The sequence below is a fragment of the Dipodomys merriami genome, unplaced genomic scaffold (assembly GCF_024711535.1).
Source record: "Dipodomys merriami isolate MVZ:Mamm:240054 unplaced genomic scaffold, mDipMer1.0.p SCAF_70, whole genome shotgun sequence".
Lineage (NCBI taxonomy): Eukaryota > Metazoa > Chordata > Mammalia > Rodentia > Heteromyidae > Dipodomys > Dipodomys merriami.
In genome coordinates, this window is record NW_027206291.1 from 7181495 (window position 1) to 7207243 (window position 25749).

The window sequence follows — 25749 nt, forward strand, 5'->3', positions numbered from 1 at the left end:
ATGCCGGTCCGTGCGCCTCAGCCCAGTTTCCTCCCTGGCCTGGCTCCAAAGGGCCGAAGTCTGCACTGCTAGATGGTCTTGGTCTCCTCCCTTTGAACGTGGAATAGTCTTCCTTCCTTGTGACCTGTGTGCCCCTTTCTGGGGCACGCAGGATCCTAGTCCTTCCATCAGCAGTATACCTTTGTTAGTGTGTGTGTTGGTGTGTCAGTACTAGGATTTGGACTCAGTGCTTGAACACTGTCCCTTAGTTTTTTTCACTCCAGGCTGGTGCTCTACACTTGAGCCACAAGTCCCCTTCTGGCTTTCTGCTAGAGATAACAATCTCATGGAGTTCTGCTTAGGCTGGTGTCATACTACAATCCTCAGATCTCAGCTTCCTGAGTAGCTAGGATTACAGGTGTGAGCCACCAGCACCCAGCTAGTTAGGGGGATCTTTACTGCACCATGTGTGAGATGAGGTGAGCTTGTCCTGACTTGCATGGGGTTAGAGATGGACAGACATTGCAGAGAGAGAGAGCCTGAGACTGTACCACTGTCAGACACTTCCACTTACAAAGAAAGTGTAAAATGGAAGGGGAAAGAAGAAAGCAAAAGGACTAAGCAAGAAGTAAGTGCTTCAGATCTGCCATTCTTCTCTGAGACAACAAATGGTGCAGAGAGTAACTACTGAGCAAATAATGTTTCTGTGTTTTAGAAGCTACCAGCCTCTAGGCAAGTCCTCACTAATGATGTTTTGACAGCAAACAAGGAAGAAGCTGCTTTTTAGAGAAATGCATCTGTGGAGAAAGCATTTTGTAAATGAATGTTCAGAAATATATTATATGATTTTGTTGATAAAGTGGTGTGACTTATTTTTTTTAACTTTGTCTTACACACAAACTTGGAAACATGGTTTAAAAACTTCAAAAATAGTTAAGGCAAACTGTTTCCACTGGATGTAGCTACTTGTCAAAATTAAAATCCAATGTATTCTCCCTAGAGCTTAGAAATATATTTCCAGATTTCTCCTGTGGCTCATTCTGTGGTCCATTCTGGTAGCTGGGCATGTATGCTTTTCCACAGTTCTGTGTGGATGGATCTGTGTGCTCTCCTGTGGTTCACTGGCAGGTGGATCTGCATGCTTCCCCGTGGTTCAGTCTGGTGGGTGGATAGGCCAGCATTTCAATGTTTATCCACGTTCTCTCACAACTGCTGTTGTCAGCCATCCCAAAATGCTTTGCAGAAAGCGAACATTAGCCCAGTCTGCAGAGCCTTTAGCCCCATGGGAGAGTGCATGTCTTCTCCTTGGCACCTTGGATGGCTCTGGTACTTGATTGGACGACATCAACAGATGTATGAGTCTCGCTGCTCCAAATGGTGGACCTTCCCAGTTCCTGCCTCCTCCATCCAAGGGTGGACCAGGTGTCTGGGCAGTCAGGTCTCACTGTAGAACTTCGGGTAACAGCAGTATGGACACATAGGGTCTGGAGAGGCTACATCCAGTTACCCTCTCCTCTTCCCCTCCACCCACCTTCCCCTGACCTCAGGACTGAGGGCTTTACTGCAGTGGAGCCCTATTATCTCCAGTTGAATTCTAAATCAGAAGCCACCCAGATGGTTATTAAATAAAATCTAGTAGATAAACAAGTCATTTTCTCTAGTATTGGCTTTAGACTTACTTTTCATGTTTCCCTTCACTACAGATTTTTCTTGTCATCTATTCAGCTCAACAAACAGAGCAATCTGACCTATTAATTCTGTAATTGAGGTATGGGCAAGGATATTGCCACAGCCATGTTTCAGTGTTTGCTTTTTCAGCTGAACACACAGTGTATTTTCAGTTGAATGAGATACAACTGAAAGGCATAAATCAAGGGTTTAAAAATAGAATTCCTGTGAAAGCCCAGTGTCGGTGCATGAATCGAGTACTGGGTGGTTGCAGCACAGTCAGTGTGCAGATCAGGTACTCAGTGATAATGATTAGACCTGTACGTCAGTGTGACCTCAGGCAGACACCTGGGGAAGTCGGTGTGAACTGGATCAGAGGCATGAGGAAGTCGCTGTGAACTTGAGCAGAGGTATGAGAAAGTCAGTGTGAACTCAAGCAGAGGCCTGGGGAAGTCAGTGTGAACTGGATCAGAGGAAGAGGGTGTCAGTGTGAACTGGAGCAGAGGTGGGTGTCAGTGAACTGGAGCAGGGTAGGACGTCATCAGTATGAACTGGAGCAGAGGTGGAAGTTGGTGTGAACAGGACCAAAGGTGGGAGGGAGTCAGTGTGAATTTGAGTTCCCGTTTGTTGTCTGGACCAGGGCTGGAAGTGTGAATGTGCAGATCAGATTGAATTTTATGTAGTTTACTGAAATCCTTTTGCCATGGTCTTGTGTTCCAGGTCCCATTGAGGTCCATTTTCTTCTGGTTGCAGCTGTCAGCTGTGTCCAGTGGAGGTGGTGTCAGGAGGGGTGGCCTGATGACCTCTCCAGATGGTTGAGCGCCTTCCTGCATCTGTGGTCTGTGGGCCTCAGCCACTTGCCATGACAGCATCTTTCTGGGTGGGTGGATGAGGAGGGTCTGCTGTGCTCAAAGGCAATGCCAGGACACAAACGTGAGTCGTGATGCTCCGGATCTGTGTCTGCAGGGTCCTCTGCCAGGTAGGTGTGTGCAGGTGGCCCTTTGAAGCAAAACATTGACACTAGTAGCCATTTCCCTTCCCAACCATCGGGGCCTTATGTCAGGGTCCTCCACATTCCTCCAGAGTGTCCTGTGCTCAGCTCTGCCCTCTACTCCCCAGTCCTCCAAAGTGTCCTGTGCTCAGCTCGGCCCTCTCCTCCATCTCCTCCAGAGTGTCCTGTGATCATCTCGGCCCTCTCCTCCATCTCCTCCAGAGTATCCTGTGCTCAGCTCAGCCCTCTCCTCCATCTCCTGCAGAGTGTCCTGTGATCATCTCGGCCCTCTCCTCCACACTCCTCCAGAGTGTCCTGTGCTCAGCTCAGCCCTCTCCTCCATCTCCTCCAGAGTATCCTGTGCTCAGCTCAGCCTTCTCCTCCATCTCCACCAGAGTGTCCTGTGCTCAGCTTGGCCCTCTATTCCCCAGTCCTCCAGGGTGTCCTGTGGTCAGCTCAGCCCTCTCCTCCATCTCCTCCAGAGTATCCTATGCTCAGCTCGGCCCTCTCCTCCACCTCCTCCAGTGTCCTGTCCTCAGCTCAGCCCTCTCCATATTTTCCAGAGTGTCCTGTGGTCAGCTCAGCCCATCTCCTCCATCTCCTCCAGACTGTCCTGTGATACTCTCGGCCCTCTCCTCCATCTCCTCCAGAGTGTCCTGTGCTCAGCTCAGTCCTCTCCTCCATCTCCTCCAGAGTGTCCTGTGATCATCTCGGCCCTCTCCTCCAGAGTGTCCTGTGCTCAGCTCAGTCCTCTCCTCCATCTCCTCCAGAGTGTCCTGTGCTCAGCTCGGTCCTCTCCTCCATCTTTTCCAGAGTGTCCTGTGGTCAGCTCAGCCCTCTCCTCCATCTCCTCCAGAGTGTCCTGCGCTCAGCTTGGCCCTCTGCTCATGGCCTCAGGTGCATGATGCTGGGGTCTGAGGGAGCCCTGGGATTGTGTGTGATCCTCACATCTTTTGATGGTCTTTTCTGTGGGGTGGGTCACTGGGCTCCTGTGGGGTGTATCAGAGTTGGATGCCCCTGTGGTGGGGACAGAGGGCTGGGTCAGGCTGTGGGTCATCTAGCATTTACAGACAATGCCCTCTTGTGGCTGGTGTCAGATGAGCGCTTCCTGCGAGGTATCTGTAACTCTCCAGCTGGCCATGGGGAGGCGGTGCAGGACAGTGGTTGAGGACCTGGTACTCGGGCAGCCCTGGGGCTCAAACTGGGCAGGCCGCTTTCCATGTTCTGAGTGGAAGCAGGAAGTTTTGGTTCACTTTGTGTGACTAGGTCCCAGCATCTGGCTGGACTTGGGGGGGGGGTGCAGGGGAAGGGGGTACCCCGAGATGAGGTCTAGTGGACTGAGAAAAGCAGGAAATTCCCCTGCCTCCCCCCCCCCCCATGCTCTCAACGTAACCACACAGATAAAACACGGGACCTTTATGGGTGGCTAACAAGGCACGTGTACACAACGTGCTCTTCCTAGGGGTAGGCTGGAGCCTCCAGCCCCTCCTTCCAGTCTAGCTCTCTGCCTGCACGAGGCTCTTCTTCGAGCCCAGTCTTCTTCCCTTCACTGGAAGCCGCTTCCTGTTGGGAGAGAGTGGGTTTTCTGAGGACTGCCAGCGCTCTCCTGCCTTTCTTGCTCTTCTGCAGCAGCCCCAGGTGCGCCCACAGCCTGCAGGAAAGCTAAAGGCCCCTGGTCTCTGGGCAGCGGGAGGAATGGGCCCTCGGGGCTGGGCCTCCACTGCCAGCCTCTCCTCGGGAAGGCATGAGGCACTAGGGGTGCACACCAGGCATGCGCTGTCCTCCCTGCCCACTGCCCCTCACCCCTACATGGGGAGCCTGACTGGTGGATTTGGGGGCCTGCAGCACTGGGCTGTGATGTGTTCACAGCTGGAAGAAGGGTAGGGGAGGGGTGGTGCAGGGATGAGGGGGGAAGGATTTCTGGTTGGTGACAGTGCAGCTCCTGGCTGGTCACCCCAAGCTCATGAGCTCCCCCATGACCCCGTCATTCATTAAAAATAAGCAATTAATTTTAACTGCTTGGGAGGCAGAGAGCAGAGGATCATGGTTTGAGGCCATAAAGGTTGGAGTGACTCCATTCCACCCAGCGGCGGGGTACAGGGCCACCTGCCTGCCACCCCAGTGACACAGGAACACACTGGTGGAGGGTGGTAGCCCAGGCTGACCAGCACCTCAAAAATAAGTAATGTGGCAAAGGTGCTGGTGGCCAGCTCAAGCAGTAGCACACCGGCATAGCAAGCAGCAATCTGCGTGACTGAGCGCAGGCCCCAGTGCTTACAAAAAGCAAAGACCCAAACCCTCCAAACCCCGGCTGAAATGAGAAGTGAGCCGGCACCGCCATCCTGTGGAACCCTGATTCCAAGACCCAAAGAGCCCCAGGGACTTGGTACTGGGAAAGGGCAGCCATATGGGAGGCTGGCCTTGGTGGTTACCCTGTGGGGTATGCGCTTGTGGACAGGGTCCTTAGACACCCGTGACCCACCCACTCCATTGTCCTGGCTTCCCAGGTGTGGCCCTCCCACCTCCTGTGTCTCTGACTCTACTCACACCCTGCAAACATCACCACCTTCTGTCTCTTTGGCACCCAGAATCAGGGCTAAGACGTCCTCTGGGAACCAAGGCTGGGCTGAAGCCCAGGACCTGTGTGTGGTCACTTGGCAAGGTCACTTCCAGGTCCTTGTACAGGCCAATATGGGATTTGAACTCAGGTCCTACCTACTCCAAAGCCTGTGCTCTTATCCTCAGCCCTATTTCCTACGGCTGAGTTGGCCTCTCTGTGTCCACACGGGACTGAGGAGCCCAGTGAGAGAGATTGTTGGGTTCAGTTTCCCAGGAGAACGCTGTGTGGCTGGAGGCGAGAGCAGGAAGTGGGGGGCAGGCTCGTGGAGAGTACTGCATGGTCTGCGGTACTGGTGCTGCCTACTGTAATGTTCAGGCTCCTTCAGTGCAAGGAACCCAGGCAGGAGGCTAGCCTGGGGCACGAGAGGGGCGTCGGGGTTTGCAGGAGACTGAAAACGAGGGAGGCAGTGCCATGTGGGACACCTGGGGTGATGTGGCTGGGACAGGGCGATAGGAGGGGACAGGAGACAGGAATGAGAGACCAAGGGGACAGGGAGACAGGAGGGGGTGGAGGGACAAGAGGGGACGGGAGACGGTAGGGGACAGGAGACAGGAATGAGAGACAGAGAGGACAGGAGATGGGGGGGACGGGATACCAGGGAGAGACAGGAGGGGTTGGGAGGCAGGGATGGGAGACAGGAGGGGTTGGGAGGCAGGGATGGGATGGGAGACAGGGATGGGGGACGGAGGGGACAGGAGACAGGGATGGGACAGGAGGGGAATGGGGACAGGGATGGGAGTTGGAGGAGATGGCAGAGACAGCAGGGAGAAGTCGAGGAGAGGTGGGTGACTGGCCAGCCGTTCCCTTGCAGGTCTTTCTGGGTGACCCCTCCTCCCTCAGACTTGGGGGGCTACATGGGTCCGGGTGGAGCCACAGGAGGTGAGAGGCTGCAGGTCCCTGTAGGAAGGGTGGAGGGTCGGGGAGGCGCAGCCATGGGCACAGGCAGCTGCCTGCCAGGGTTGGGATGTCCCACCTGCTCCCTTCCATGCTTCAGAGGGAGTGCCCCTGGTTGACCCCGTGCCTCCTCAGCCTGAGAGTTCTAGGGGAGCTGCTATGGAGCCAGCAGGCTGGACCCAGCAGCCTGGAGCCAACGGCCTGGAGCCCAGCCACCTGATGCCCAGAACCTGGAGCTAGCTGGCCCTCCAGCATGCAGGCACCTGCGCCTCCTCCCCTCGGGCCTCCCACGCTGAGCCGCTGCCTGTCAGCCCCGGGTTACCTGAAGATCTCCCTATGTTCTGAAGGATTTTGTCCAGGATTGATAATCTGCCATATCGATCATTTTTTGGATCCTTCTTTTCTGTGGAGGAAAAATAGGCACCATGATGTAGTTTTGACATGATTTCCTTTCCTGTTAACTTTTAGTGCCCATGAGGGAGAAAACTAACCCAGCCCCACAATGCACCCTCCAGGGATCCCAAGTTATGTCCCCCACAATGCACCCACGGGGGGACCACCAGCCGTGTCCCCCACAATACACCCATCGAGGAGGTCATCTAAAACATGCTTATTCACAGGTTTGAGCAGTGTTTGCTGTGTGTCAGATGCTCCTGGTATCTGACTGCTGTCCCTGGGCCCAGGATACATTCCTTCTCAGCAGGACCTTCCTGTCTAGCCCTTCCTTCCTGCAGGTTCCTGATGCCAGGTACAGGCAGGTCCTGGGGCTAGGGTGTCTGGGATGTGGCGCAGGGACACAGTTCTGAGCCCTCCAGGGCCTCCCTTCCTTTCCCCTCCAGCTCACAGAGCACATCAGCATGTTCACCTCTAGTTTCCCCAGCTTCACACGTGGGGAGGCTTGCTACAGTCATGCTTTCAGACATGTGGGTAATAACTGTGTTGGCTGGCACACCTCACTAGGTCTCCGATTTCTTGGGGAGCAGGGGCCCTCTAATTCTCCAGCATGTATAGGTGCCCCATCGATCCTGAGTGAATGAATCTTCTGTTAAGTTTAATATTATTAGGAAACTAATCATTGTGGCATAAATGTCATTATGTTCTGTGGAAATGAAAATGTTCTTCACAGTCCTGGGCTTTGAACTCAGGTCTGTGGGCTGCTAGACAGGTGATCCACCTCTGGGCCATGCCACCAGCCAGAGCCTGGTCTGACTCACCAAGGCACAGTCACTAGGTAAGAGCACAGTTGCTGGGTGAGCACAGTCACTGGGCAAGCACATCGCTGGGTGACAGCGCAGTCGCCGGGCAAGCAGTCACTGGGTGAGAGAGCACAGTCGCCCGGTGACAGCACAGTCACTGGGTGACAGCAGTCACCGGGTGACAGCACAGTGGCTGAGTGAGCACAGTTGCCAGGTGAGCACAGATGCCGGACAAGAGCCATATTGAGGACCACCAGGCCTGTCAGGCGCCCTGGGTCACCAACGAGGAGTTGTGTAACAAGGAAGAAGGAAGGAGGGAAGGTGGCTACAGATTTATCATCCTTCAGCCTGCTTCAATTTTATTTTTTAATTGTTTTTATTCTTGGTAGTTCTGGCTTTGAATTCGTGGTCCCGTGCTTGCTAGGCAATGTTCTACCACTCGAGCTGTGCTCTCAGTCTTGTGTTTTAGTATGTATTTCAGAGAAGGTCTGTTGCTATCATTCACTGAGCTAGCCTCTGACCACAGTCCTCCTAGCTCTGCATGGCAGCGGGACCAGCGGTGCAAGCTGCCGTGCTCAGTGTGATTTTGAGTCAATGCCTCGCTAATTTTGTTCAGGCTAGCCTTGAACTGGGGTTTTCCAGTCTTGTACCCTAAGCAGCTGACAGTACAAACATATACCACATGCTGGGCATGCTGCCACCCTTGTGTGCTCTGGTGCTCAGCACATGCTTAGTATTCATAGAAGAACTTTCCTAGCAAGTTTGGCAGGTAATTCAGATTAATTGATAGGCAGAATCATTTACAGTTCCTCAATATAAAAAAATAATCAATTCATATAGAAACAACATTCTAGTCCTCCATTATAGCAAAGGGCAGAGGAGGCAAACCCATTGAGCTGAGCTAGGACAGAGCCCGTAGCATGAGACTTCATGGAATCATGTTGCATGAAACATGAACTAAAAGAGCTAAGGAAAGCATCAGTTTTGCTTGAGCTTCAGTGTAGTGGAAATTTTTCTAGCTGTGGCTAAAATGTGAAAGGCAACAGAAGGGTGGTAATTTTGTCTACAAAAATTAAGTTTTTTTCCATGAAAAAAAAATGAGCTTTCACTGTATTTGATGTTGGTATAATTTGTGGAGGGGAAGTGAAAAAAACAAATCGTTTAACTAGGGATACAGGTGGACCCATTGCAACAATGAGATGTACAAGTCGTTATGTCGAAAAATGAATTTTACAACTTTGGTGGGGGTGGGGAGAGGGTAGGATGGGGGGGGGAGTATGGGAAGGGATGGGAAGGGGAAACAATGAGGAGGCAACAATGCTTAATAAGAAATGTACTCATTATCTTGCCCATGTAATTGTAACTCCTCTGTACGGTATTCTTACAATAAAAAAAATAATATCATGAAGTCAGCTGATAAAAAATGCTTGCAACATGTGCTTGAGGCCTGTGTCTATATTACATTCCTAATATTCTTTTTTTGTTTGTTTTTTGTTTTTTTGTTGGTCGTGGGGCCTGAACTCTGGGCCTGGGTACTGTCCCTCCGCTCTTCAGCTCAAGGCTAGCGTTCTACCACTTGAGTCACAGCACCACTTCGCCTTTTTCTGCTTATGTGGTGCTGAGGAATTGTACCTAGGGCTTCATGCATTCAAGGCAAGCACTCTACCACTGAGCCACCTTCCCAGCCCTACATTCCTAATATTCTTAAAAACAAGCCCTTGCCAGGCACCAGTGGCTCACACCTGATATCCTGGCTACTCAGGAGGCTGAGAGCTGAAGATTTTGGTTGAAGCCAGTCTGCAGAAAGTCTGTGATATTCTCATTTCCAATTAGCAACCAAAAAAACCAGACATGGAGCTGTGGTTCAAGTGGCAGAGCATTAGCCTTGAGCAAAACTGCTCAGGTGCAGTACCCGAGCTCTGAGTTAAAGCCCCATGACTGGCACCAAAATAAATAAATAAATAAATAAATAAATAAATAAATAAATAAATAAATAAATAAATAATAACTTAGAAACTGAGGATAAAAGACCCAAACCTGATAGAATGTGAGAAATTTACATGATCCCATTTACTAAAAGGATACAAAATGGTCCTTAAGGGTAGGGATACAGCTCAGTGGCAAAGCACTTGCCTAACAAGTGCAGCATCTGGGTTTGATCCCAAGGGCCAAAGAAGAAAAAGACCAAAAAAAAAATGGCCCTTAAATTTCAGAGGATAAAACCCACCAATAACTAGAGAATTGCAAAGGAAATACCAGCCCTCAGCCTGAGGTCAGGCTAGCTGTGGGAGAATCGCAGGGCTCTCTCGTAGTCTGTCCCATGTGGTCCGTCCTATGTGGTCTGCCCTGCATGGTCTGTCCTGTGTGATCTGCCTGCGTGGTCTACACTGCATGATCTGCCCCTCCATGGTCTGCCCCATGTGATCTACACCTTATGGTCTGCCCCATGTGGTCTGCCCCATGTGGTCTGCCCCATGTGATCTATCCTGATCTATCCCTCGTGATCTGCCCCGCATGTTCTTCCCTGCACGGTCTGCCCCACATGGTCTGCTCTGTGTGATCTACCCTGCGTGATCTACCCTGCCTGATCTGTTCCATGTGGTCTGCCCCCCATGGTCTGCTCCACATGATCTATACCATGTGGTCTGCCCCAAGTGGTCTGTCCCGCATTGTCTGCCTCATGTGATCTACACTACATGGTCTGTCCTGTGTGCTCTGCCCCTCCCTGACCCCCCCCCCCCCGTGTCTGTCCCCTGTGGTCTGCCCCGTGTGATCTACACTGTGTGGTCTGCCCCGTGTGGTTTGTCCTGTGTGGTCTGTCCTACGTGGTCTGCCCCATGTGATCTACACGGCATGGTCTGCCCCACGTGGCCAGTGAGGACCACACTGCAGTCCGTCCTCACCTCCAGAAGAGAAGCGAGGCTCGTGGAAGTTCTCAGGACCTTGGCCGTGAAGATTCTCAGTGGTGATCCCTCCTTCAGAAATGAACATTGAAGAAAGTGGGAGATGTTTTAGTGCATTTGCCAAGTTTCAATGCTATTATCATTTTTAGGTCTTATCTGTAAACATACTTGGAAGGCTAACATGTAAACACAGCCAACCATTGTGCAACTCTTGAAACTACTCATTCCCTCACTCACTCCTCTCTCAGCTGGGCCTCATGATCCAAGAATTTACCCATGTGCCAGGCTATGCACTGCAGACTGTCCTGTGATTACAAGGTCTGGGGGTGGGAAAGATGCAGCAGGGGGCGTGGCTGCACACACTGGAGGAGAGCAAGCACAGATGGAAGATGGAACGGCAGCAGGGCCGGCGCTCATACGTGCCTGGCCTGGCCCGGGCACCGGCATCTCCGGACCTTACCTCACACCCAAGTCTTGGTCTGTAGAGGCCAGGCCAGGGGCAGGGAGGCACCAGGGGAGCCTCCAGAGAACCAGGGGGGACTGAGCGCAGGGGTGTGGAGAGATGGGAGGCAGCCGCAGTGGCCTGCAAGGCCATGCATGGGGAGTGTGGTCAGCACCTCAGTCAGGCACCATGTACTGTAGTTGTCGACCGACCCCTGGTCTTTGCAGATGCTGCACTCATTGAGTAAACAAAGAGGAAGGGCAAGAGAACAGCACTGTCCTTTTCTTTTCTTTTTAGAGATGCTGGAGTTTGAGCTCAGGACCTCACACTTGGTCGACAAATGTTCTACCACTTGAACCCAGGCCCAGACCTTTTGCTTTTGTTTGTTTGGGATGTGGTCTTAACTCTTTCTTTTTTTCCTGGGCCAGCCTCAGCCTACGATCGTCCTGCCTCTACCTCCCTGCTGGGTCTGCAGATGTGACCTGCTAGCCTGGCTTATGTTCTGAGATGGGATCCCACGAACTACGTGCCCAGGTGGCCTTGAATCACAATCCTCTTCTCTCCATCTTTTGGGTAACTGGTATTACAGGTGTGAGCACCAGACCTGGCCTGGGGATGCTCTGACAGCACAATTCCAGTTGATAAACATGGGAATAACTGGCAGAAAAGGGGAAATCGCTACCTGGCAAACACCACACTAGCTGTTCTTTGCTCAGTTCACAGAGGGGCACAAACTACATTGAAGTGGAATGGCTTTCTTGCTTGAGCCCTGCAGTGAGCATCTCCATCCTTTGTGCACTGGCAGCATTCACTGGAGGAACCTTTGGAGAATGGATGGAAGTGCCACTCCCTTGGCCCCCAGAGCTGAGGGGGCTCAGAAATGTCAGTAAGATTCCCTCCCCCCCAACTCCAGCAGGCTTGGGAGCCAGGTCTTCCAGTCCTGCATGTGGCGGAGGTCACACACGTTTGCCTGTACACACCTAGTAGTCTGGTCCTGGATGTGGGTGTGCCACAGATATCATACTCTAAAGAACACTGGAGAGCTGGTCTGTGTAGTGTGTCTCATGATGTCCTACACGCTGTCCTGTGTACTAGAGTCCTACATGTGGTGTGTCTCAGATGTCCTACATCATGTCCTGTGTTCCACAAGCATACTTCCTTGCAGTTAATCTTAGGGCATAGAAATCTGTCATCCCTGAAGTCCTGCTTCCTTTCTGAGCCTTTGCCCATGGCTGTTCCCAGAGATCTTATCTGTGATTCCTGGGGTCCCCTGGGGCTGCTCTGGCTCTCTTTGCCACCTCACCACAGGAAGGAGAGGTCACTCAGCTGGGCATCCAAGAGAAAGACAGTGATGTGGCAGTGCCTTACTTCTGCTCATGGCGTCTGCCATGGATTCTCCTGTGCTGTGTTTTGCAAGGCCTCATGTCAGGGCTGGGGAAATCTGCCTGACTTGAGTGGAACAGCCGTAATCTCTGATCACACGTTCCTCCCTTTGCTGTTCCCACCTGCATCTGTCTGACTCAGTCTCCCAGTCACCTTCTGAATCCAGCAGGGGGATTTGTGGGTCATATTTACCAGTATTATAGTTTCTTTCCTCATTGCCAGAAGAGAGTTCTGAACTTTCCAGTAGCTCATGATAATTCTCAGCACCATCACCTTGATAATTGTCATCGATGCCAGAATCTTTGATGAAGAACATGGAAAAGAATGGGGTAAAGTTGTCTTGGTTACACTCTTGTGAACATTTTTGATGCACATTTTATTTTAAGATGTTGGTTAGGAATCCTAGCAAAGTCTTCAAGACCTATTTGAAAATGCATATGTGTAAACAGCTGTCACCCAATCACCTTAAGCCCAGCTCTGTGGCCTGGGCAGATGTCAAGTGAACAAATCCCAGAAATGAATATTGTTTAATATCTGAACACAAACTCCAAGAAAATGCTGAACCTGCTGCTACAGAGTCCATTTTCATGGAGTGTGTGGGTATTTTTGATATGCACATCTCCTTAGCCATGGGCTGTACCTCTGTCCTCTCTGGCTTTCTATGTACTATTTCACTTCCTGTGCACAGTTTTGACAAGCGAAGGCTGTACTTTGGAAAGCCCATCTTTGTTTCTGTTCACTGCTTTGTAGCCTTGGGTAAGTCATGTGCTCAGCCTTGGTTTATCTTTTTTTTTTCTTGCCAGTCCTGGGCCTTGAATTCTGGGCCTGGGCACTATCCTTAAACTCCTTTTGCTCAAGGCCAGTACTCTACCACTTGAACTACAGCACCACTTCTGGCTTTTTCTATGATTAATTGGAGATAAGAGTCTCACAGACTTTCCTGCTGAGTCTGGCTTTGAGCTGCAATCCTCAGATCTCAGCCTCCTGAGTAGCTAGGATTACAGATATGAACCACTAGCACCTGGCTGGTTTACCTCTTGCCCAATTAGATAACAGACCTGCCTTGCCCTCTCAGAAACTGTAGGTGAATGCAAACCACAGTGTACATTCCACTATCACATGCTAGCCCATTCAAAGTTGTTCTTTCTATGAGCCTCATGTTCTGACTACAGCTCAACCCCATTTGCATCACAGGAACAAGAACATGCATGAATGTGCACTCAGAGATCATCCCAAATAAAGGCATGCCACCCCTGCCATGAGGCGTGACCTCCTCAGTCTCAGGAGGACCTGCCCAAGGCCTTGGAGGATGGCTTCTTTCAGTGTCCACCTGCCTCTGCCCATGGCTGTTGCTGAAGAACTCTGGGCAGGAGCTGAGGGGACAGCTCGGTGCAGAGTGCTTGTCTAGCAGTGCAAAGCTCTGGACTCAGTACTACCAGAAAGCAAAAGAAGACATGATGGTGTGAACAACAGGGTATAAAGAAGGATATACTTGCTTTCTTCCTTTAATTGTTTTGTTGATAATGTCGATGCTGTACTCTCTGTTTCAAATGCTGATTTGCTTGGGTCCAAAAGCTCTTGGATTAGAATTTCATCTGGAGAAAAGCACACAAGAACATGTTAGAGACAGGAGTGACATGCAGGATTGATACCATGTGTGCAGTCTGAACCTGAGGCTGTGAACAGAGAGGATGGAAAGCTGGAACCCAAGGAACCAGGGGACAGAGCCCTGACTCTAGAGAGCCTCATCTCAGTGGGCAGACCACTGGCTGCCTAAACAACAACAAAATGAGACCATCTGGGCAGTTCCTGACCATCACCTCCTGCCATAGCTTTGACCCTGATGGTCTTCAGACCTGGCAGCCTTTTCATCATTTCTGACCAAACTCTTGAAAGATGGAGAGGCGCCGCTTCCTCCCTGCAGGGAGGGGCTGGAGCGCAGGCCTGCAGCTCACACAGGACAGACAGGAAGCAGAGACAGAAGAGAGGAGGGGCCGGGACCAGGTCCAGCCTGAGATGATGGGCTTTATTCAGCTGGGTGGGGCGTGAGTCCATCAGTGGAGCAGTACATTAGACCAGAGGCCTTGAGATGCCGTCACCTCCCTCCCACACATCCCCACTCCCACGAGAGATGTGAGCCCTCATCTTGTGGGCATTTCTCAAGCTGATTAAGCTGACAATCTCCAACCATCGCAAGCCTACGCCTTGACAACTAGAGCCTTTTCACACGCAGCGTTCCCTTCCCCCTAAGGTGCGGTGCAATGTGTGTTCACAGTCCTGCCAAGTATCCCCATTGCACCAACCATTCCACCCATGTCCAGATCCCAAGTTCAAAGTCTCCAAGACCTATGGCTACTCAGCTGTGAGCTCCTGACACACTTCCAAGGGACAGATGCAGTCAACAGTCCTGTCTGACAGGAGGAACAGCGGAGCAGCCAGGAAGGATTAGATGAAAGCAAGTCTGAAACTCCACAAGGAAAATGTTCATTCTTGTTGCCCCTGTCTGGCATTCAGGGAATCTGCTATCAAGGTCTGAGCACTAATGAGTGTGAGGAGCCCTACACCTGTGCAGCCTCCAGTGCTCTGTCCTGGGCTGGTCCTGCCTGCCCCCCTGCAGCCTCCGGCTCCTGTCCTGGGCTGGCCCACTGTCTGCTGTGACTTCCTCAGCAGTGGTTCCGCCTTCCCCCCATCTCCAACCTCCTGGAGCGTCTGTTGCAGCACGGGCCTCTTCTGTTCACCTCTCTCACTGCAGCGTCATGCACTGTCCTCTCAAGCTCCTGGGCAGTATAGGACCATGCCACACATGGTCTGGCCTCCTGGCCTCCCTTTGAAATCTGGGTGGAAGCCTCCACGATCCTGAAACTCTTGCATTCCATGGGGCTGCAGAAACAGAACCGTGGGCAGTGTCACGGTCTGCGGCCAGCAGCAGCAGTGGTTGGACTGGCTCCTGCTCTGGGCTCGAGCCACGGGAAATGCAGCACTGTGAAAGGAATCTCGAGGAAACACCTCCCTAGGCAGAGCAGTTTCCCAGAGGCTCTTTTCTCTGGAGAAAGCCTTTAAAGTGAGCTTGTTCTTCCACAGATGGAGTCTGGCCAGTTCCCAACTTTATTTTCTAAGATAGCAAGTTTGGATTTTTTTTTTGGCCTTTTTGCTCTGCTTTTTGCTTTAGATCTCACTGTGAACCCAAAGCAGCAAGTAATAGCTGCGCAGTAGGCTGAATGCTGGATGGCTTCAGCTCTGCTTGACACACTAGTCCATCATCATTAAACTCAGCCTACCACAAAGTCTGAGGACACAGACAAAATGTGGGTGAGCTCTCTGCCAGGACCTGAAGTGAGGGATCTTTGTTATAGTCCCTAATGGAGTCTGAAATCTCATGAGTAGAGTCTTTAATCTCCATCAGCATCCTGATAGAATTCAAATGAGAATCCCACATTCACTCTGCCCAAAGCATCTAGACTTTCTTTAGCCCTTATCACCAGACTTTTCCCAGTCCCTCCTACAAACCAATTCCAAAGGCGTTGAACACATTTAAAGTTAACTGCATGGCCAGGTTAAGTCACAGCAATGCCTCTGTTGGTCAGAGCTTACATCACTGTGACAAATCACCTGACATTGAGGACTGGAGACAAGAGACGAGACATCGCAGCGACAGGAGTATGTGGCAGAGTGGGACAGCCACAGAAATGGGGAGACCCAGCCCCCAAGGACGTGCCTCCTCCAGTCTATACCCTGCCAGTTCTCAATAGTTTACAGATCTGAGTCCCGTGGACAAAACCCTTCACTGGTCAGAGCCTGCAGACACATGTGAGCATTACTCATCTGGGCATTTTTCAGTCCAATCTAGTTGAGAGTGGGGCTGAATCGTTACTGTGCATGAGGGCTGGTCCCCGAGCAGTCATGTTGGGAGGTGTGGGGCTTCCTAGAGACCTCCACCATGGGGATGTGCTCGAGAAGGGGGCTGCCAAGCCCTCATGCTTCCTCCCGTGTGACCCGAGATGAGCTGTCTTCTCTCTGCGTGCCCTCCCACTGGGAGGGCCTGCCTTGCCACCAGCCTGGAGCAACTGGGCCAAGCAGTCGTGAGCTGGAACAGCCAAAGCTGTGGCTCAAAACGAAGTGAGCTGACTATCGCAGTGATGGAGACTGAGACCCGCAGAGCCGGCATGCTGCAAACCCGGGCCCCAGGCCTGGTCTCCATGCTCCCTCCTGGTCTCTGTCTGTCCTCCTGCCTGGTCTCCATCCTCCCTCTTGCCCTTCTGTCATTGTGTCCCATCTCTGGGAGTGAATGTGCTCCATGATTTTCATGCCGGTGCAGCTGTGTTTCTTGTTGAGACCGCTGCTCTGAGGTTTCGCGCAGAGGGCTCTGGGGCTCTGCGGCCTCTGGACCTTGACCCTTGTTGCTTTTTTTTCCCCTCACTTGATGATGAGGTTGTGCAAATGTCTTCACATCTCTGACCTTGGGTTGACCTTGTGTAAAATGGGGCTCATGTTTATTTAATGGCTTTTCTGAGGATCAGAAAAGCAAACCAGCGCCTGGCGTGGAGAGGTGACTGAGGCAGAAGCCAAGGTCAAAGCCTTGAAATTGCTGCTATCTCAGGCACAGCTGGCTGCTTGGACATGGCCTAAGCCCGGAGTTTGAAGAGTTGGTGTGATGAGGATGAAAATGTCTCAATAATTGTATATTAACTGTATGTTGATAAATCACTCGATGAAGTATACTGTTAGACGTACTTTTCCCCTCTTTCTTTTTTCTTTTGTGCTGGTCCTGGGCTTGAACTCAGAGTCTGGGCATTGTCCCTAAGCCTCTTTGTGCTCAAGGATAGTGCTTTACCACTCAAGCCACAGCGCCACTCTGGCTTCTTCTGAGTAGTTTGTTGGAAATCAGGATCTTACCGACTTTTCTGTCCAGGCTGGCTTGGAACCGTGATCCTCAGATCTTAGTCTCTTGAGTAGCCAGGGTTACAGGTGTAACTAGTGCCCAACTCTTACTTCTTTCAAATAGAGCTACTGGAAGACCTGACATGGCGTCTCTGCTGGACAGCCTGAATTAGTCCAGTGGGCCTTAGGCTGGCTGAGCCTGGGCCTCATATGAGAATTCCAGAAGCCCTGGGTGCCCAAGGGCAGGAGCAGGTGTCCCTGGGTGAGGGGAGGCCTATGGTCCCTCCCCGTGGTATGGCAGGTACAGTGTGGCGCCGTAGCCACTCGGCGAACGTGTTTTGGTGGACTGCAGTTGGAGCGTCGTCGTTGGGCTGTCTCCAGTGTGCTCCTCAGTGATGTGGGACAGTGGTCCACAGACCACCCCCCTGAACTACAGGTCTCCGCATGGTTTCAGTGCTGATGGGGAGGGCTGGCCTGTCCTGGTTGGGAGCTTGACTCTCTGGCCTCATCCAAACCAGCTCACTGCAGGCTCTGCAGCTGCACAGGGCCCCCGGCAGGCACTGCCCTCACCCAGGGACTGTGCTGGCAGCCAGACAGTGAACACCAAGCACTCCAGGCAAGTCTGCACTTGCTGCACTGGCCATTCCTTCAGTAGTTAAGACTGGAGGGGGAGCATAAAAATCCTATGGTTTAACTCTGATCCTGGGTCGTTACGCCACTCTGTGTGTGGAGAGTGCTGTGTAAGCCCCACCAGGTAACTGGCACCGGGGAGGATGTCACTGCTGCCTGTGAGTGTTGAGTACTGCCTGTGAGTACTGAGTGCTGAGCACTGCCTATGAGTGCTGAGTGCTGGCCACAGGTACTGCTGACATAGACAGCTAAGTAGACATTTGCAGGAACAAGGAAATCTCCCAGACTAGGCATGGTTGAAGAGGTGGAACTGTAACATCCAAGATGGCCCCATGCTTGGGAGCCATGCTGAGGTCACCACCCCCTTTACTCCTCTCTTTCCCCTCCCCCCCCTGCCCCTGTCGGTACATGATGGAAGTTCAGCCTCACTAGCCATACAGAAAGTGCAAACGGGGTCAACACTGGGTGTCCACCTCAGTCAGAATGCCCATCAACAAGAACACGAACATCAGCCCATGCTGGTGAGTAGTGGGCTGGGCGTGGAAACCCTTGCATGTTCTCGGTGGCAACATAACAGCTACTAAGGACCCTCAGAACTTCACCACCAGAATCATCATCTGTCCCGCTATACTGCTCCGGCCTGTCTCCAGGGATGGAAGTCAACATATAATCTGACTCTTACCACACCCATGTGGTGTCAGCCAAGCTATAGCATCTGCCTACTGATGAATGGAGAAAGAAAATGTGGTGTGTGCACAGCAGAGCCTTATCAGCCATAAAAAAGAATGAAGTTATGTCACTTGTAGGAAAATAGAACTAGAGATTATCATGGTGAATGAGATAAGCCAAACTCAAAGGGCAAAAATAAGTGAATGTTTTCAGTCATGTGCAGAATCTAGACCTAAACTCACAACAGTGATGATTAGAACAACGGGAAATAGTTGTGAGGAAGGATTATCTGTCAGTGCGGAGCCAGCAAGGGGGAGGAGGGGAAAGGAGAGGGTGCTGGGGACTGAGTGTGGTACGTTGTCTATGTGTCCATGTGTAGGTGTGTGGAGGTGGTACAGTGAAACCCAGTAAACACCATTTACAAAGTGGGAGGAGGCGGGAAGAATGGTAAGAGACTATTAAGCCTCAAGTCTGTAGTCTCAGCTACTTGTGAGATAGACAACAAGGCTGGGTATAAAAGCTTTGAAATTCAACCAACGGCCTGTTTTGGTGGCACGAATGTATGTCTTATCCCAGTTACAGGGGAAGCATGCTGGCCAGGCACTGGGTGTGTGCCTGCCGTCTCCTGCAACATGAGTAAGTAAAAATGGGAGGATCACAGTCCAGGCTGGCTAGACACAAGGCAGACCTATCCACTTCAACAGTAATGACGACAGAAAGGGACTGGAAGTGTGGCAGAATGCCTGCTTATCAAGCATGAGGCCCCAACTTCAATCTCTAGTGCTGCTGATTAGAGGGGGAGGGAGAGCGAGCAATGGAAGTACACTGCACGCATCTGTGGAAACAGCACAATGAAACCTCTTCATACAACTAATATATCCTTTGAAAAGGCTCGTATTCTCTCTTGTGGAAGTCAGGGTCACACAGTTGTGAATGGGAAAGGTTAGGAGCCAGTTCTCAGGTACTGTGACTCCCACACCCAGTGCTCAGGTACCTGTGACTTCCACACCCAGCAGCCATCATGCTAATCACTTGGGGATTTAGCCATCCCATTGGATTAAAAAAAAATCCCTAGACGCTGACAACTTCAACTTAAGGGCAGATGGTACTTCCCTCAGCCATCTACCTTAGGTCTCCAGGTATGTTTCTGCTTTGCTACTTAGCACTCTTGGCCCCTGTCTACTCTTGGTGGCTCTGCTGTTGTACCTGTGTCCTAATCTCAAGAACCAAGGAACATCTAGAACCCCTACTCACTGGAACATCTGAAACCCCCAGCCATGCACCCAGAATGCCTCTGGGATTGGGTTTCTCAGTGGGAAAGCTGCCACTCCCAGGGCAGGACTTGCCCTGGTGTCCTGAGTGGAACCTGACTCCTAGCACCTGCATCGCCCTCCAGATGGTAAGAAAACAACCCAGGTCCAAGGCCACTGGGCTCGATCAGCTGATGGGTAGAGCAGAGGAAGAGGGGCACACATTTACTTTGGTAACAAGCTACTTTTGCCTCTTTTGAGCATGATGGGGGACCCACGTCACACCCCTCTGGGGTCCCGCCTGAGCCACCCAAGCCCAGCCCACAGGAACAGGAAACGCGCTCAGCCTCTGCCCAAGGCTTTGTCAACCAGTCGTGTTCACTTTGCTGTAAGAACCTCATCAATATTCCCCCCTAGTTCTCTGTTGGCTCGAACTGCTTATTGGCTAGCGCTGACTCTCACTGTGGTCTGTACTAGGGGACAGGAGAGCCCAGAGGCCAATCTCTTCCTTCTTCTGCTTCTTCCTTGAGTAAGCATTTTCAGGTGGTGCCATCTGTTGGTAAGAAGTGGAGTCTCCTGGGTGAACTGAAGGGTCCATGATGGCTGTTGTCTTTAGGGTCCAGGGCCATCTGATCCAGGGCTTCCGCTCCCTGGTGGACAGGAAGTGCCATGCTGGGCACCATGCCGAGGCAGACGGCTTCAAGTGCCACTTCCTGCTCAGCCATTCCCACCCAGGATGCCTCCCTCTGATGCATGCCTGTCCTTAATCCGAGGTGGCGGCATCTGTGGATCCTAGTACACATCTTTGGCTTGAGGTCAAGGTCAGCCTCAGTCTCTCCTTCCAGTGCTCAGGTCATAGGCACCCTGGAAGGCGGATTGGACAGGCCCACTCCACCTTCCCTTACTGAACACACAGAGCCTGTCTGTAAGAATTGAAGTTCCTACCCAAACCAATGACACAGCTGATTCTCAAGTGGTCTTAATGACGGACAATCTGCATACCAATGGCTCATCTGCACACATGCTCAGAACAATGCAGGAAATGTGTAACAAGGTCTGGGATGGTGATGACAATTGCTTCCAGTATGCTGACCTTCGGTAAAGGAAACAAACAAAAGTACAGTTCTCTTTGGAAGCGACATTAATGGATCATTAAGAATGGGTACAGCTGCGCCATGCAAGTGCTTTGTTAAAAATATTCTTTTCATCTCGTGTGTGTCCCGTAATTACAATGGAAGCGTTGTGCAAGTCAGCCGAAACCCACGCAGGGAGGCTTTATGTTCACAGCACCCGTGTGGAGGGCGGTGTGCATTGTCAAGTGTAGCGGCTTCCTGGTCACCTCCTCCTGAGAGTCGCAGTTTGCAGAGGGCAGGTGCCCTGTGGCCAGGACACTCCAGTGCACTCATCCACGGCTGCCCCCTGCTCCTTCTGGCTTCTTAGAGTTCACCATTGAGTGCTAAGTCTTCCCTGGCTAACCAGGGGACATAGCACCATATCTTCCTCCATCACCAGGGCCATATCCACTGCTGCCCTTCCTCTCCTGACCAGCAGCTCCATGTGAGGGGTGCACTGTAGCCAGCCCAGCTCACCTGGCCATGGCTGGGGAGACCCCAGAATGGGGTGAGCAGATGTGTGCTGACATCAGAGCTGTCAGAAACTATCCTTTCACTGGCCTCCAGAGCTGGGCAGCCTCTCCCCTGACCCAGGAGGTGACGGCTGGTAGCCGTGTCAGACTTTGATGGGGTCTATTCGCCCCCAGGGCAAGTGGACCAGGGAAGACTAGAAGCTCTTCTCTCTGACACTTCAGACCTTGCCTGGACTTTTGTTCTTTATTTTGTTGGTCTTTGTCGCACAGCCTACTTTACCTCAGAACATCTCTCCTCTGGCCAGAGCACGTTTGCCTCTCACACCAGCCGCGTTCTGTAGCAGATGCACCTGCCACTTTCCTAGCACAGTTCACTTGCCAAGTTGTGTCCCTTACTACTCTTAATAATCTTAATTACATATTAATTAATTGGTTGAAATTTTAACCAAGAAAAGACAGTGGCAAATTAAGCCACATACCTTCACTGGTGGACACCAATGAACCAATTGGATATGTCACCTGCAGTTTTTTGCTGGGTTGTGCTGGGTTTGAACTTGGGGCCTCCTACTTGGGAGGCAGCTACTCTGCCAGGCTGGCCGCCTCTCACCCCTTGCACCGGTTATTTTTCAGATAGGGAAGGGCCCTTTGCCGAGGCCAGCCGGAACCAAGATCTTCCTATTCATCGGTCACTGGCCAGCCCCGTGGTGAGGTCAGAGGAAGAAGAGCTGTGGGGAGCAGGAGCTCTCAGTCCTGGATGCATGGAGCGAACCAGGAGCTGGCACAGGGTTTTTGCTGGAAGCCCGGTACTGGCACAGGGCTCAGTCACCAGAACCAGGACTTGGCTCCAGAGCTTCGGCACTGCCCTCAGTCCCGGCCACCCATGGAAGGCAGCCATGAGTGCAGACTGGCTCCAAGGGGGTCTGAGAGGGTTCCCCACCTCTGGAAGGACCTGCCCCTGTCCCAGGTGGCACTACGGCTCCTGGTGAGCTGTGCAGAGCTGAGTAGAGACACTAGGAGGCTTTGGCTGAGCAAGCCCAGCCACAGGGAGCTCACCTGGACACGGGGGTCAGTGGCAAGCAAACAGAAGCCCCAGGGCTGGTGGAGGCTTTGTTGTCACCTAAGAGGAGGCTGGTGTAGGAAGCCGGGCAGGCAGGTGGGCGTCCCGTGTGGGGAGAAGTTTGCTCTACTATACGAGGTTACTTCCTGCGCATGAGGAAGGCGGGGTACTGCAGGGCTTCATGGGAAGGTTGGCTCAGGAGAGCCTGCCGTAGACAGGCCCACACTCAAGTACACCCCACTGTCCGTGTGTGTGTGTGTGTGTGTGTGTGTGTGTGTGTGTGTGTGTGTGTGTGTGCATGTGTACCCACATGTGCGACAGTACTGGGGCTTGAATGCAGAGTCTGGGCACTGTCCCTGATTTTCTCCCTTGAGGCTGGCACTCTGCCACTTGAGCTTCTGGCTCCACTTCTGGCTCTTTGGTGGTTGATTGGAGATCAGAGCCTCACAGACTTTCCTGCCCAGACTGCTTTAAACTGTGGTCCTCAGATCTCAGCCTCCTAAGTAGCTAGGATGGCAGATGTGGGCCTCGGCACCTGGCTAGATGTCCTTTTTCTGTCCTCTCTCTCCCTGCCTCCTTCCTTCCCTCCTTTCTTCCCTCCCTTCCTCCCTTCCTCCCTCCCTCCCTCCCTCCCTTCCTTCCTTCCTTCCTTCCTCCCTCCCTTCCTCCCTCTCTCCCTCCCTCCCTCCCTCCCTTCCTTCCTTCCTTCCTTCCTTCCTTCCTTCCTTCCTTCCTTCTTTTATTCCCCTCCCTCCCTCCCTCCCTCCCTCCCTCCCTCCCTTCCTTCCTTCCTTCCTCCCTCCCTCCCTCCCTTCCTCCCTCCCTCCCTCCCTTCCTTCCTTCCTTCCTTCCTTCCTTCCTTCCTTCCTTCCTTCCTTCCTTCCTTCCTTCTTTTATTCCCCTCCCTCCCTCCCTTCCTTTCTTCCTTCCTTCCTTCCTTCCTTTTATTCCCCTCCCTCCCTCCCTCTCTCCCTCCCTCCCCTGTTCTTTCCTTTTCTTAAGAACCAGCCAGTACTTGCAGTGACTGCCTTTGTTGTCATTTGGTTAATAGATAACCAAGTGCTGTAATCTTATTCAATCAAGAATTCAAAGCTTCTGACATTTTTTGACAATTTCCCTGAACCAGATTCTGAATGAAGCCTTTTTGATCTCAAGCTCACTTTGAAGTATCCCGGAAGGTCTCCAGGACGCATCCTCTACTCTTGGGAGAGACTTGCTAAACTAGCTTTATTGGTGATGTGGAGACGCTGGAGCTTGGTGAGATGGTTAGTTCTTACATTCCATCTAGATGGGCATGCTGTCATACATGTTTCTTAGTGGTGTGCAATCATGGATCCACTCCAGCGTCTGCAGTGGTCCTGTTAGTGCCCTGTCCTGGCCTGTGTCGTGGCAAGATGGCGTCTCAGGGCCATGCGGCTCTCTGTTGCAGTCTAATGATTCTCACCAGGCTTTCGGCACGCTGTTCTGAGACAGACGATTGTGTTGTCCTTCACGGCAATCTCGTTCTACTCCGCTGCTTTCCTGAATGTGTTCTCGCACCTCGGACGCCCTTCCTCCTCAGGAGATCCCAGAACATTCTCTGTGGTGCTGTCTTGATGGAGTTCAGGCTTCGGTGGAGTCGGCCGAGGAAGTAGATGTGGCCTGAGGCTCTGCCAGAGATGGGGTGAGCCAGAGGTCGCACCTGGACCCAGGTCAGCTATGGGGTGGTCTGAAGCCCTGCGGTTTCCACCAAGAACTCTTCCTCCCTCCAACCCATTGCACTCAATAGATAAAGCCCGCCCCCCAGTGTGGCCATGTGACTATTTCAGGCGACGGCTGAGGTTCTAATCACATGGATGAGGTTCTAATCACACCTTGGTGAGGACGTCAGGAAGCTGGCTGGCTGTGTCTCCCCTGCGAGGGCTGCCAGAGGCAGCCAACCCGTACCCGAAGCCCCAGCCGCGACCTCGGACCGGGACTGGGCTCCAGCCTTGACCCCTTCCTTCCTATATCACAGAAATTCCTCTCACCAAATTCCTGACTGCTTCCTGGCCGTCCCCACCCCTCCGCCCTCCATCACGTCAGAAAGAGACCAAAGACGAAAGACAAGACTCCCCCCCCAATCACATCAGAAATTGACCAAAGACAAGACTGCCTCCCTCCCCACCCCCACCCGGAGTGAAGAGGGGCTGACTGCTCAGTGCTGCCACACTGTGCTCTGCCACCCCCTCCCCAGGCCCCTTTCCTTCCCTCAAGGCCCCACCCACCTCCCTGTGGGAGCAGGGGTCCCTTCCATTCACCCAGTCCCAACTTTGGTCTGGTCACCCCAGATATTGGACCAAATTCTCCTCCCGGGCATCTGACTGACCAGCTGCAGCCACAGATCTGCCCCTGCTGCCCGCCGGATGCAGGTCAAGAACCACCAGGCCCAGCCAGCCTGATCTGAGTATTTTTCTCTTCACTTGGTGTTAGGTGCTCTGAGGGATTTGTGCAATGTGACAGTGGCATTGTGGGTATTTTATAAAGTGAGGCCTGTAGTACTACTGCATGCAGGACATGGCTAGTGCTTTCCACCTGAAACTGTACGTGTGTGTGCACGTACATGCAGGCATGGAGTGCATGTACAGGTGCCTACGTGTACACACATGTGCTATTTGCAGTGTGTGCACGCAGGTGTTATGTGTAGTGTGGCATATGTGTGCATGTGTGCACATGTGTCTAGAGTATGTATAGGTATGCAGTGTGGTATTTGTGTGTGGTATGAGTACAGTGTGGTACACACATATAGACATGTGCACACCTGTGGTACACACATGTGTGGTGTGTGTGGTGTGTGTGTATGTAAACACCGCAGGTAAGGTGCAGTTAGCAGCACAAGGAATGAACACCGGAGTCATGACTTACTTCTGCAGCTTACCCAGGGATTCCCACTCCACAAGGCTTCAAAAACAACTTTAACTTCAGGTCCCCAGGAACTAAATGGGCAGCTGAGGCAGAGGGCGGAGAGGGCCCCAGGGAGAGGCAGAAGGCAGAGAGGCCCTCTCCCTGGAGGCCCTCTGTCCTGTGTGGCTCAGGCCCTGTGCTGCTCCCCCTACCTCCCTGACTCTCTACCTGCTGTCATCTGTATGGGCTGCGGCTCAGCCTGTCGCCAGCTGCACAGCAGGAGAACGAAGGAGAGGGTCCACACTCTTCTGCTCGCTGCCATGCTCCCTCCGGCAGAGGAAGGAGGGCCTTCCTCCCGGAGACTTCCGCTTCCACAGCCTTGGTCTTCTGGACACGTGGAATGTCAGGGGCCTATGACATCACCGCCAGGAAGTGAGCTGGGACCCGCCCTGCATGAGGTCCTGTCAGGACCTGTGACATCACAGGAGGTAGGGCGGGGCTGGCCTGGGTGAGAGCTGGAAAGCATGGGTGGGGAGGGTTTCAGGGTCACCACACTGGAGTGGGTGCTGCTGCCCAGCCAGCCATTGTCCCTGCACCTTCTGAGGGCCCCGCTGGCCCACCTGCTCCCCTGAGGACCTGTCTTGGAGTCACAGTAAACCTCTCTCTCGCATGCCTCTAGGTGTTTCCTCTCTGGTCACATAGCTGCTGCCCTGGCACAGATGGGCCTTGATGCAACCAGCCA

At 52.4% G+C, this 25749-nt stretch overlaps 1 protein-coding gene across 1 annotated transcript; it reads right to left on the reverse strand.

The window, feature by feature from the left end:
* Positions 1-4039: 4039 nt before the first annotated feature.
* LOC138817536 (sperm acrosome-associated protein 7-like) lies at positions 4040-25407 on the reverse strand. The gene is made up of 6 exons (XM_070007983.1): positions 25236-25407; positions 13573-13671; positions 12269-12376; positions 10252-10323; positions 6475-6555; positions 4040-4201 (listed from the first exon to the last, which is right to left on the reverse strand). Exons 1-6 carry the CDS (start codon positions 25327-25329, stop codon positions 4185-4187), a joined length of 471 nt encoding a protein of 156 aa, XP_069864084.1. The 5' UTR covers positions 25330-25407; the 3' UTR covers positions 4040-4184.
* Between the last annotated feature and the right edge of the window lie 342 nt (positions 25408-25749).

Bases quoted from the DNA above. Each gene is read 5' to 3' on its own strand.
- LOC138817536 (XM_070007983.1), bottom strand. From the start codon at position 25,329: ATGGCAGCGAGCAGAAGAGTGTGGACCCTCTCCTTCGTTCTCCTGCTG. The intron at 13,672-25,235 runs GTAGAGAGTCAG...GCTTTTCTCCAG, and splicing joins GCCCATACAGATGACAGCAG to ATGAAATTCTAATCCAAGAG. The intron at 6,556-10,251 runs GTGAGGACGGAC...TTTCCTCCACAG, and splicing joins GCCTCGCTTCTCTTCTGGAG to AAAAGAAGGATCCAAAAAAT.